At 45.1% G+C, this 13,152-nt stretch overlaps 1 protein-coding gene across 1 annotated transcript in view; it reads right to left on the bottom strand.

The window, feature by feature from the left end:
* Window positions 1-13,152, bottom strand: part of LOC112262897 (E3 ubiquitin-protein ligase NEURL1-like) — a 66,484-nt gene that overhangs the window by 15,687 nt on the left and 37,645 nt on the right. The window contains exon 4 of the mRNA XM_042303628.1: window positions 3,897-4,619. Within this exon, the coding sequence (XP_042159562.1) occupies window positions 3,897-4,619 (723 nt within the window). The remainder of the gene's footprint in view (window positions 1-3,896; window positions 4,620-13,152) is intronic.

Here is a 13,152-nt window from a genome sequence, read left to right as displayed (position 1 = left end):
CCTTTACCTTTACATATGCCCTTTACCTTTACATATGCTGCCCTTTAGCTTTACATATGCTGCCCTTTAGCTTTACATATGCTGCCCTTTACCTTTACATATGCTGCCCTTTACCTTTACATATGCTGCCCTTTAACTTTACATATGCTGCCCTTTACCTTTACATATGCTGCCCTTTACCTTTACATATGCTGCCCTTTAGCTTTACATATGCTGCCCTTTACCTTTACATATGCTGCCCTTTACCTTTACATATGCTGCCCTTTAGCTTTACATATGCTGCCCTTTACCTTTACATATGCTGCCCTTTACCTTTACATATGCTGCCCTTTACCTTTACATATGCTGCCCTTTACCTTTACATATGCTGCCCTTTACCGCTCATTACAATCCAGTGGTAGGTGCCCGCTGTGTGTGTGTGTGTGTGTGTGTGTGTGTGTGTGTGTGTGTGTGTGTGTGTGTGTGTGTGTGTGTGTGTGTGTGTGACTGCTAGGGAAGAGTGAGAGAAGGTGAGAGAGAGAGAGAGAGGGAGAGGGGGAGAGGGAGAGGGGGAGAGGGAGAGAGGGAGAGGGGGAGAGAGAGAGGGAGAGAGAGAGTGAGAGAGGGAGAGAGGAAGAGGGAGAGAGGGAGAGAGGAAGAGGGAGCGAGAGAGCGATGGCAGGAAAGGTGAATAAACGGCCAACCATGTCAGACCCAAGGATGTTTCAATGTTTCAGTCTGAAGGAGGGAGAAAAGAACGAGGGAGAAAGAAAGAAAGAATTACAGTGGCTGGAGTAGCTGTGGGTGCCGGGAGAGACTGTTCACTTGAGCGTGAACGAGGTGACATTCTAATGGAATCTATAATGTATGGGGAGAGGGTCAGAGTAATAGTGTCCTATTTCTCTACTGCTGTTCTCTCCCTCCCTCCAACACTATCACACCATCATCCTCCCCATTTACAGATATAGGATGTTCATTTGATCACTCCGTTGCTGGACAACTTTCCTGCAATGCAGGACATTTAAAACGTGTCGTGTTGATTATAAGCCACGTTGATTATAATCCACATTTGTTCATTTGTTCATGCATTTGTTTATCCATTCATCCATTCATTCATTACTCTTAATCATTCATTAATTAACTGTTCAATCATTAATGAATTCATGCATTCATGTGTTCATTCATTGTCTCTGAATATCCAATTGTTGCTTCTTAGCGAGCATGCTAGCTAGGAGCCCTAATCTTGACCTTCAGTGTTCACTCACCCTACCAAGGGCACTCCCCCACTAGGGGAGCTCAGGAATTAGTGGACCTCATGTCAGTGCACAACACACACAGCTTAAGCCAGCTTAAAGGAGCACTTCCAAATGTATACGCTGCCCCATGGGACAAATTCAGGTAAACCTGAAAGCCTATAAAAACACATTCAGACCTGTCGTCACATAAACAGACAAGACACTTCCTAACGTTGAAGAATTGGAACATAAAGGTGATTTACTATCTATCAAGGTTAGAAGGAATTCCTAGATTTGTCTGATGAATGATTGTAGGGTCTAGATCAGCCGCTTCATGTTGTCGTAAACTCCTCGTAAGGTGATCCGTGCCTCAAGAAACTCAGCAGTATTCAGGCAGTTCTGTTGTCTGATAACAGACGACCTGGCAACAGTGCTTAGCAACAAGAGAAGTTCCTTGAACTCCTTGCAAAAACTCTGAAAAAGTACCCGTAGTGCTCTAGCTAAACGTTTTTAAAAGCACAGGTAATGTGCTAGTAACAACAGACATTCAGAACAAACCACAACACCATAACACCATCTCCCTGTGCAGCTAACGAGTTCCTAGTAAAAAAAAGGAAGGTGAAAAGACCCCATAGGTGTGCATTTCCTGTGCAGTTTTCATGTAGGCCCATAGTATTGACTGTTGGCTTAGTGCCACTGCGGTTGTCGTATCTATCAATACCCCAGAGCCACACTCCAGCCTCAGAAAGTGTGCAGTGTGTGCTGCAGCCCTAAGTGTAATGTATTGATGTGGCTTTCATTGATCGCGCTGTCAGCCACCTCCCTGTGTGTCTCCAGAGTGCCTAATGGAGCAGACCAGATCCAAAAATGGCGGCTGTGTAATGTAATATAATGAGAACAGTGCTAACAGGGCGGCATGAGGGCATGTCGATGCCTCGCTAACTGCCGTGACCTCCATGGCTGCATGGAGAATAAGCGTGTTAGTGTGAGGGCAATTTACAGGTGAGCAAACAAGCAGCACTTAATGAAAATACCATGTCCGCATTATATATCAGCACAATAAAGTGTAGTTTATTTAACTCTCTCTCTCTCCCTCTCCCTCTCCCTCTCTCCCGCCCTCCCTCCCTCCCTCCCTTACCTCACTGAGAGGGATATGTTTAGACGGAGCTTGATTCGTCCTAAGAAGCAAAACAATGATGACACGTTGATGAGGTTGTGCCTGATTTGGTTGTGTAGCTTCGTAATTGAACTGTTAAAATAAGACAGGCCTTCAACCTTACCTGTCTTTCTACATGATACACCTAACAAAGATGTGTCATTATAAAATTTCCGCTTGTCCAATCTCCGAAACGCTCTGCCAAATTTGAATTTGCATTTAATTATGGCTCAATACAAAAAGCCATTATGTCATAGAAGGATATAGGAGTGAACATTCGCTGTTTTTCTCTTTTTGACCGTTTGTCTGCCCTTTTCACAGTGTAAAGAGGGACCTTGTGCACCAGTTGGCTTGATAGGGGGCCTACAGATGTAGGATCTACATTTGATCACCCTGTTGCAGGAGGTTTGAGTTTTAAAAAGGTTTTTTGAAGTTTGTCATTTCCACTTTGACATTTCCACATTTCACACTAGATTTTCTCTGTAGTATAACCCACATAATAATTCACATTTCCTGTTGCTGCAGGATTATTTTCCTGCGTAGCAAACTGGCTCAAATTAAGATCCTACATCTGTAAGTAAATAAGTATAAAGAGCTCAGCAATTCGCCTCTCAAAACAGTCTAAAAGCACAGTTGTAGCTACTTTAGCCACACCTGCCTGCCACAGCAGAAATAAAGTATGTTTGGCATATTGCAAATGAAGCGTACGGCCTCCCGCCCACCCACTTATCTTTCCCACTTCATGTTCATTATCTGTATTTAGAGTGTGTAATCAAGCATGGGGGCTCTCGGCATACTGCTGAGAGGTAGCGTGTGTCCCGTAGTGAAGACATGAGTGGGTCGCAAGCACATACACACACATGCAAACACACACACACACATACACACCATACAGACAGGAGAAGACGTGTTGTGGCCGCTAGGTTGCAGGGTCTGGCTCCCACACTCCTCCTTCCACTTGTTCCCTCTCTTCCTGTTATTATCGTGGCAGGTCGTGAGACAGCGTCTACTTTGCTCTCCATTAATACCTCTGGAAGTACATTTGGATCTGACTTCCTGTGTCAAGGCGCTGTATTGAAGCACATGACATAAGTGCACATCTCTGAGCTCTGTGATGCGGGTGGGGCCCTTGTTACTAAATCCCTGACTGACGATCGATCATAAATGGATAAATGAAAAAGTTTACACCATGTCAGATTCCATCCTCCTAGGGCCTGTAGTACTGTAGACACTGTAGCATTTAAGGCCAGTACCTGACCATGTGACCCGATCAGGAAAAGTCCCCTAGCCGCTACAGTCCATAGCTAGGGCCTGGAGTTTTCCCTAGTCAGGTAACATGAATAGGAAAAACTCCTGGCCCCACATAGAGCATACAAGTAATAGTAGAGAGAAGTACTCTAAATGCACGTAACTGCCAAATTAAAGGAAACACTAACCTAACTTGTCTTAATAGGCCGTTGGGCCACCACACGTGTTTCCTTTATTTTGGCAGTTCCCTGTATAGCATAACAGTCATACTGACTTACCCAGTATCCTGAGTTGAGTGACGGCTCCATGCAGACCGAAGAACATCCACAGGGGCCGGGAGTTGTCCACACACACTTGCATCCCCGCATTGGTGCCATTGTGGCTCAAGATCACCTCCCCTTCCTGGTTGACCAGGAAGCCCAGTATATCACTGCTCTGGAGCAGCGTGGGCACTCGGCATACAGCCCAGAATTCCTTGCGGTCGACTAAGGCCTCCGGGTTGTAGGGCAGGTCGCTAGGGCGCAGCACGGCGGGGTCACATGATGTCACGCCATAGGACAGCGATCCCGACCTAGCTGGGCTCGACTTGGTCACCTTGATAAACACGGTTTCGCCGGTACGCAGTGGCCGGTCAGTGAAGACAAGCGTTCGCTCCTCTCTGGCGTGCTCGGATCTCGCCACTGTCTGCTCGTCGAGCGTCTTGATGTGGGCACCGCGGAGGGCGTGGAAATGGAGGTCGCTTTCCAGGGAGTGTGGGAGGACAGAGGACTGCTGGGTGTTGAGGGAGTTCTGGGGGATGGGGCAGGAGGCGGAGGGAGGGGCCAGGTGGAGATGGGCGTGGTTATGTGGGTGGGCTGGGCCAGAGCCGTCCACTTCCTGCAGGTTGAGGTCACAGAGGCTGACAGAGAGGCGGGATTCATCTGCCTCGCGGCGGAGAGAGGAGGAGCGTACGGTGGTGAAGGAGCGGGGACGGAGGAAGTCGGGAGGGACCATCTCACTCTCTGGTGGAAGAAAAGAAGAAGGGAGAGAGAGAGGGAGAGCGACAGAGATAGAGAGAGAGAGAGAGAGAGAGCGAGGAGAGAGAGAGAGAGAGAGAGAGAGAGAGAGAGAGGCAGAGAGAGAGAGAGAGAGAGAGAGAGAGAGAGGCAGAGAGAGAGAGTGAGAGAGAGAGAGAGAGAGAGAGAGAGAGAGAGAGAGAGAGAGAGAGAGAGAGAGAGAGAGAGAGAGAGAGAGAGAGAGAGAGAGAGAGAGAGAGAGAGAGAGAGAGAGAGAAAGGCAATTTTAGTTTCTATAATCATTGTAAATTGTGTTGAAATATAAAGAGAAAGAGAGACCATTATATCTGAGAAAGAGACAAAGAGATAAAATGAGGGAGAGTCAACTAATAATAATACTGTAGTGTTGTTGTGTTGTCATTTGTTAGTGTTCGAATTATTTGACAGTTTATACAGCCGTTTCTGGCGCAATGTATTGTTTTGCCAACCTTGGAATATTCCTTGAATTGAAAAGAGAGAGAAACAGAGAGGAACAGAGAGAGAATTAAAGGAAGAGAGACACAAGCCAAGCACGAAAGAAAATTCCTAAATTGGCGGATGTTATTAACTAGTACAAGATGTAGGATATAGCTAATTAGCTGCTACAGCAGCAGAGGATTGTGTCATTTCGCTTGTTTAAAGCTAAATTAAATGTCAAAAATTACAGATTTGGTTGAGTGCTTTAATATCAGTAGGGAGCAGAATCAGCTCCTTCCACATGAGGAGGACAAAATGCTTAATTAACCAGCCTTGGATGATACTATTAAAGAAATGTGTGTTTGTGAGACTGTGTGTGTGTGTGTGTGTGTGTGTGTTTGTGTGTGTGGAGCTCCCTCCTTCTGCATTTCCAGCAGGGTATAGTACAGTATCATCCTTCTACAGTGAGCCATTTATATCTGCCAACGCATGTCCCCCTTCGCACAGTAGGGCAGGTAGTAGTAACACACACACACACACACACACACACACACACACACACACACACACACACACACACACACACACACACACACACACACACACACACACACAGAGAGAGAGAATGCCCTGCTTATAGTCTCCCCCTTCTCACCCAACCCTGCTGGGCAGCTGCCTGCCTGAAAATAAGGTCTCTAAATGTGCACCCCGCCCCCCCTCCCACACACTCCCCATCATTTCAGCACTGGGAGAATTAGCCCTGGGGTGTTTTCAATAGGAGCGGAACAGAACCAAAATGGAAGCAAACGTAACAAAACGGGGAGGCACCTACAGTACCTGAATTTCTCCAATAGAAACTCTCATTTTCGTTGCGACTAATGATCTCAGACAGAGAGAGAAAAAGGAGGGAGAGAGGGAGAGGGGAGAGGGGAAGGGAGGGACAAAGAAGAGGGACTGTCATTGCTCAGAGGGTTGTAAGTGGATAAGGAAAATGAGTGACGAGACTGACCACCTGGACAGAGAGAGAGATTGGGGAGATGGATAGCAAGGTAAGTGGGGGAGGGCAAGAGAAAGAAAATGACATTGTTGACCACCTCCTCTGAGAGGGCAGAAGATAGGGAGAGAGCCCATCACTCAGAGAGAGAGAGAACGAGACAGAGAGAAAGCGGGACCACCAGAAAATGACAGCGAGTGACCCCCTCTTTTGAGATAGGAGACCCCATCATTTCGGAGCGAGGGAGCGACAGACTGACAGAAAGAAAGAGAGGGAGAGAGAGAGAGAGGATAAAAGCCAGCATCTACCAGTCCTCCCGGGAGAGGTCTAGTCTGCAGCCAGGCCCATTTCACCCCCTGCTCCCTCTGACGCCTGTCCCAGAAAGCCTTTTAGAGGCCAGGGCCAGCTCTGGACATAGATAAACCTCTTACCCCTTAATTACTACTCTCATGAGGCCTGCCAGACAGCCGGCCTGAGCGTGTGTGTGTGTTTGTCTGCTAATAACAGCAGTGAAACCACAGAAAGCTAAACTCTCTTAGTCTGTCCCATTTGAAAGGGCTGAAAGGGACCCTGGCCAGAGTGGGATTATCTTCCACTCAGAAAGCATTCAAATGTATTTTGTCCTAATATGGACACCGTACAAATGTTAATGGCTGGCAAGGCAATGTAGGGCATTTGAATGTGTGCCAGAAAAGACTATGCTGTCTATTTGTGAGCTATTTGGAATTTTGGTGTACATTCCTTGTCCACTTCAATGTGATGCACGGTATGACATTTAAATGTGTTAACAACGGCCAGAGAACCTATGCTGTCTAATGCGGTGAGGAGATTCTAATTGAGAACCGGTTGCGACCTGTCAGGCTGACCAAGCCGGCGAGATTATCAGACCTTCGTCTTTCTTGTTGTTCACTAAGAAGATTATGTCCAGATTGTACAGGGGAAAAAGCGAGGTTTCTGTTTTTGTGCTGGCTGCAATAAATGTTAGAGTCAAACCAGGATCCAGGAACCAGCTCCAACTCTTACCCAATACCAGATCATTCAATCAAACTTCACTAAATCATTTAAAAGAGGCACCCCAAGGGAATATTTCTGTGGTCGACTAAAAGGCAACAACTGACGTCCTAAACTAATTTTACATCTGAGTTATTTAGCAAGAGCTCTTATCCAGAGTGACGTAGAGTAGTATACATACATTTTCACACTTCCCCCCAGTGGGAATCGAACCGACAACGCTGCTGTTGCAAGCGCCACACTCTACCAACTGAGCCACACTTGCTACCGTTACATACTATACTGTGTGTGACTGACAGAGGACATCATGAGGGTTATAGGTGCTCATTTAGTCTATCAAAAGACCAGAGGACAAAGACACCATACAGTGTGTGATCCTCCGTTTGGTAGTGCTGATTCAACGTAGATCATCCTCCAACTGCCATCCCTTTGATCAGTTCCCGCCTTTAAATCCAAGATGGCAGCCCAGTTTGCCTCAAAGTCATGTCAAGTGTCAATTAGCATTAGCGGCTAATGCACAGACGGCTCTGGAAACTGACGGTATTAATGTATCACGAGACTACGGGACTTTAATTGTTCTATTTGATCTTTGTTGGGAGTATAACATGGATGGAACAGTGCCTTGAAAAAGCGTTCATTCATCTCAGTGACTGCTAATCGACCGTTAAACTAACAGCCCAAAAAGCACACAGTGCAGTTAACACTGTTAGCGCCCGAGGCTAGCAGAGAGACAGATGAATATCCCTAGCTCTTTATTTAATCTGATGCTTCCTACTTCCTCTGTCCTCTCCTACTGTAGCGTCCAATAGGCACTTAGTGGATGCCGCAGACAGGCTATGTAAATGAATACAATTATCAAAATCTATTTCTATTTCATTAAACTTTTCATTTCCCAAACAGTCGAATGCAGAGGGGCTACCTTCAATGAAGTATTTCCTAACGAGGCGAGGAGACAAATCGTAGCACTTTGCAACATACTTAAGCCAAATGATGGGGGAAGGTAAGGGATTCTCCCTTGGCGGTGGGAGTACTTGTGTGTGATCGCATGTGCGTAGCTCAGGCATACTAACTTCTAACATCCCCAATGCCAGCCCTGATTCCAATGCTGGACGAACTCTCACTCTCTAGACCAGGGATGGGCAACTGGGGCCCGCGGACCAAAAATAAAGAAATATACAGTACAAAGTCAAAAGTTTGGACACACCTGCTGATTCAAGGGTTTCTTTATTTGTTACTATTTTCTACATTGTAGAATAATAGTGAATACATCACAACTGTGAAGCAACACATATGGAATCATGTAGTCACCAAAAATATTATCAAAGTAGCCACCCTTTGCCTTGATGAAAGCATTGCACACTTTTGGCATTCTCTCAACCAGTTTCATGAGGTAGAATGTAATGCACTATATCATTGTGTTTACTTGATAGCTACCTACACAAATAGCTAGCTAGAACAAAGTGTTAATAAGATAAAAATGTATTTAAAAGATTTAAAATTAATACAAAATAGACTTCATCCAAAATAACAATCCCAAACAGATATGAGACAACTAAGGACTGACTTCAGACAATGTTTTTGGTATTTTTTTGGAATGCATTTCAATTAACAGGTGTGCCTTGTTAAAAGTTCATTTGTGGAATATCTATCCTTATTAATGTATTTGAGCCAATCAGTTGTGTTGTGACAAAGTATGGTTGGCATACAGAAGATAGACCTATTTGATAAAAGACCAAGTCCATATTATGTCAAGAACAGTTCAAATAAGCAAAGAGAAATGACACTCCTACCTACAGTATCTCTCCGAGACTCAGGCCTCCTTTTTGTCCCTAGAATTTCTAGCAAATAGCTTGAGGCAGCGCTTTCTCCTGTAGATCTACATTTTTATGAATGGTCTGCCTATCCATGTGAGAGACACAGACTCGGTCTCGACCTTTAAGTCTTTATTGAAGACTCATGTCTTCAGTAGGTCCTATGATTGAGTGAAGTCTGGCCCAGGGGTGCGAAGGTGAACGGCAAGGCCTGACCGGCTCCCCACTCCCCACTGGGATTCTCTGCCTCTGACCCTATCACAGGGGCTGAGTCACTGGCTTTCTAGTGCTCTTCCATGCCGTCCCTAGGAGGGGTGCGTCACTTGAGTGGGTTGAGTCACAGACGTGATCTTCCTATCCAGTTTTGCGCCCCCTCGGGCTCGTGCGGTGGAGGAGCTCTTCGTGGGCTGTACTCAGCCTGGTCTCAGGGTAATAAGTTGGTGATCTGTTGATATCCCTCTAGTGGTGTGGGGGTTGTGCTTTGGGAAAGTGGGTGGGTTGGCCCTGTCCAGGGGTGTCGTCAGATGGGGCCACAGTGTCCCCTGACCCACCCCTGTCTCAGTCTCCAGTATCTATGCTGCAATAGTCTATGGGTCGGGGGCTAGGGTCAGTTTGTTATATCCGGTATAATTCTCCTGTCTTATCTGGTGTCCTGTATGAAATTAAGTATGTTCCCTCTAATTCTCTCTCTCTCTCTCTCCCTCTCTCCCTCTCTCCCTCTCTCTCCCCTCCTGGAGGACCTGAGTCCTAGGATCATGCCTCAGGACTACCTGCCCTGATGACTATTGGCTCTCCCCAGTCCACCTGGTCGTGCTGCTGCTCCAGTTTCAACTGTTCTGCTTGCGGCTAGGGAACCCTGACCTGTTCACCAGACTTGCTACCTTGTCCCGGCCCTGCTGTTTTCGACTCACTCTCTCTCTCTCTACCGCACCTTCTGTCTCGACCTCTGAATGCTCGGCTATGAAAAGCCAACTGACATTTACTCCTGAGGTACTGACCTGTCGCAACCTCTACAATCACTGTGATTATTATTTGACCCTGCTGGTCATTTATGAACGTTTGAACAATCTGGCTTTAAATGGCCATGTATTCTTATAATCTCCACCCGGCACAGCCAGAAGAGGACTGGCCACCCCCCTGAGCCTGGTTCCTCTCTAGGTTTCTTCGTAGGTTCCTGCCTTTCTAGGGAGTTTTTCCTAGACACCGTGCTTCTACATCTGCATTGCTTGCTGTTTGGGGTTTTAGGCTGGATTTCTGTACAGCACTTTGTGACATCCGCTGATGTAAGAAGGGCTTTAGAAATACATTTGATTGAATGATTCCTTAATAATAACACAATAACCCATAATGAGTTAGAATAATAGATTGCAGGGTGCAATTTAGAAATGTGGTTGTGAATCAGCAGTCACTCAATAAACCCATGTCGGCAAAAACAATTATATTAATAAATTAACGGTCAGCTATCTAAAATTGTAGTAAGTATGGTTGAATTACTGACTGGTGTGGGGCCCATTGATTGTCAGTTATCATATTAAAAACTGCAAACATTTGCCTCCACCCCATGGAAAAATGTGTAGAATTGCAGAAAATGAGTTACAAAATGACTAAATCTTCTCTCCACCCCATGGAAAAACGTGTAGAATTGCAGAAAATGAGTTACAAAATGACTAAATCTTCTCTCCACCCCATGGAAAAATGTGTAGAATTGCAGAAAATGAGTTACAAAATGACTAAATCTTCTCTCCACCCCATGGAAAAACGTGTAGAATTGCAGAAAATGAGTTACAAAATGACTAAATCTTCTCTCCACGCCATTGAAAAAAGTGTAACATTTAAGCAAACTTTAAAAAGGCAACAGGAAATGAATGTTAAAACGTAATTTATTTATCTTTGCTGTCACGAGGGGAGGCACAATGTTTTTTCGAGCGCGGGGGTATGGATGTGGCGCCTCATGATGAGTTCTGTTTTTTGTGGCCCCACCCGCATCAAGGTTGCCCATCCCTGCTCTAGGCTCACTCAAATCAAATCACCAGGGTCTTTGAGAATGGCATCATGACATCATCAAACGGAGCCGAGAGTGGCATGTGGCTGTCTTTCATTACTGCAGAGCTCTGTCCTGAATTGGATTAGGGATAGACGTTTGGAATGATGAGGAATAGCTGAGGACCCCAGAGACATGAGGGAGGCATGATGATCTCTCTCTCTCTCTCTCTCTCTCTCTCTCTCTCTCTCTCTCTCTCTCTCTCTCTCTCTCTCTCTCTCTCTCTCTCTCTCTCTCTCTCTCTCTCTCTTTTAGAATTTGGTGCATGACCTGGTTTTACACTAGCTCTGGTCCAGAGCGTTCATACGATCCTCTACTTAGGGAAAAAAAAAATGTGTTAGTAGAGGAACTTGCTATTACCGTGGCCAAGAGCTAGTCTTACACTATAACAAATACAGCAACCATCATGAAGATGTACTATGAGATTTGACAAGGATCATTTTTTTCTGCCGAGCTGAATGTTGACATTTATGAACACAGTTTCAAGATGTTAGGCTTTGGCCCAGTTCTTCATGAAAGGAGGTCTCTGTCGACCAGTTCTAAACGGCAGTGCATGTTTACTTTGTGCCCCTAGAGAGAGAGAGGGAGGGGAATATGAGAGGGAAGATAAAAGAGGGAAGGACGCTGTGCCTATGCTGATAAAGTGGAGTGTGTGTTTGTGTATGTTTGTGTGTGTGTGTTAGTATGTGTATGTTTGTGTGTGTTTGTGTATGTGTGTGTGTGTTTGTGTATGTGTGTGTGTGTTTGTGTACGTGTATGTGTATGTGTGTGTGTGTGTGTGTGTGTGTGTGAGTGTATGCGTGTAACTGCACCAGCTGCTGCCCACTCATCATGGTGCACCTGCTATTTCAGCTAGAGACAAACCCCTTTGTCCCCATTGGTCCTTTTCAGATAGGCTGCCCACAGATGTGCGTTCTCATTGGCCGATTGGCCGAGGGAAAAGATTTGCAATTGCAGCTCTCTGAAAGACGTTTCAAACAAAGTGGTCACTCTGGCCTCGCACGCACGCACACACACACACACACACACACACACACACACACACACACACACACACACACACACACACACACACACACACACACACACACACACACACACACACACACACAGGCCATCCCAATCTAACCTTGTTAAGGAAACTAACTGTAATGGGGACACAGAGCGAGGCAGCTGTAGTCAATTCACTAGGAGAGAGAGAAAAAAAATGTATTAAAATTCCAAACACATTCAATTGAGAACCAAACGCAGCACCTGTTGGGCTAAACCAACAGATATACAAAATGGGGGAGGGGAGGGGGGAGTTTGGCCTCTTTCTCTGAGCGTTTGTTTGGGAATGGCAGTGAAGCTAGCAGGCTACTAATGCTGTGTGTGTACGGGGAAGAGGAGGGAGGAAAGGGAGAAGAAGGAGAGGGATAGGCTGGCTGGCTTAGTGGCTTTGCTAGCTTTCCACATAAAAAAATACTATAGTATTTACTTTAGTATACAGTAGTATTTACAGTAAAATAACTGTAGTATATACTATAGTAATCAATGTGGTGTTTTGACAGATTGTAGTATACTGTAGTATTTATTGTAGTTATTTTGAAGGACTGTAGTATACTGTAGTAATTACTGTAGGGTTTTTGGGGACATTACTGTAGTATTTACTATTTTGATCTTGTTCTATTATCTTTGACATATAAGTGGAGGCTTTCTCCTCGAGGAAACCTACTGGAGAAACACTAAAAGAGGACCTTTTCCAGTAGCTGTAGATAACACGGAGGCCTGAAAAAATAGTCCAGCACTTCTGCTCTTTTCTATAACCTTTAGGGAACACAATATATGATCTTTATGTGGCATGTGGGTTTCTTACTTATGGGTGGCATATATTGTGATATGGGGGAGGGAAATGGGCAGGGTATATGCAAATTAAATACTGTAGTATTTAGTATAGTTTAAAAAGTGTAGTGTTTTTGCAGACTGTAGTGTTTTTGTGGATATTTCTGTAGTGTTTGCTACAGTGTGTTTCTTGTGGATAATACTGTTGTATTTACTACAACATTCTATATTAAGTACTACACATGATAGAGGGATTCTACAGTGTGTAGTATAGTATTCTACAGTTTACTACATAATTTTATAGTGAGTATTATAGTATTCTATAGTCAACTGTAGTATTTCTTATGTGGGTTTAGCAGAGGGAACGTGCCAGGGTCCGAGAGCCAACGTTGTGGCTCTCCCTGT

Source organism: Oncorhynchus tshawytscha, linkage group LG02 (assembly GCF_018296145.1).
Source record: "Oncorhynchus tshawytscha isolate Ot180627B linkage group LG02, Otsh_v2.0, whole genome shotgun sequence".
Lineage (NCBI taxonomy): Eukaryota > Metazoa > Chordata > Actinopteri > Salmoniformes > Salmonidae > Oncorhynchus > Oncorhynchus tshawytscha.
Note: the sequence above shows the minus strand (reverse complement) of the source record. Positions and strands in the feature narration are given on the sequence as shown.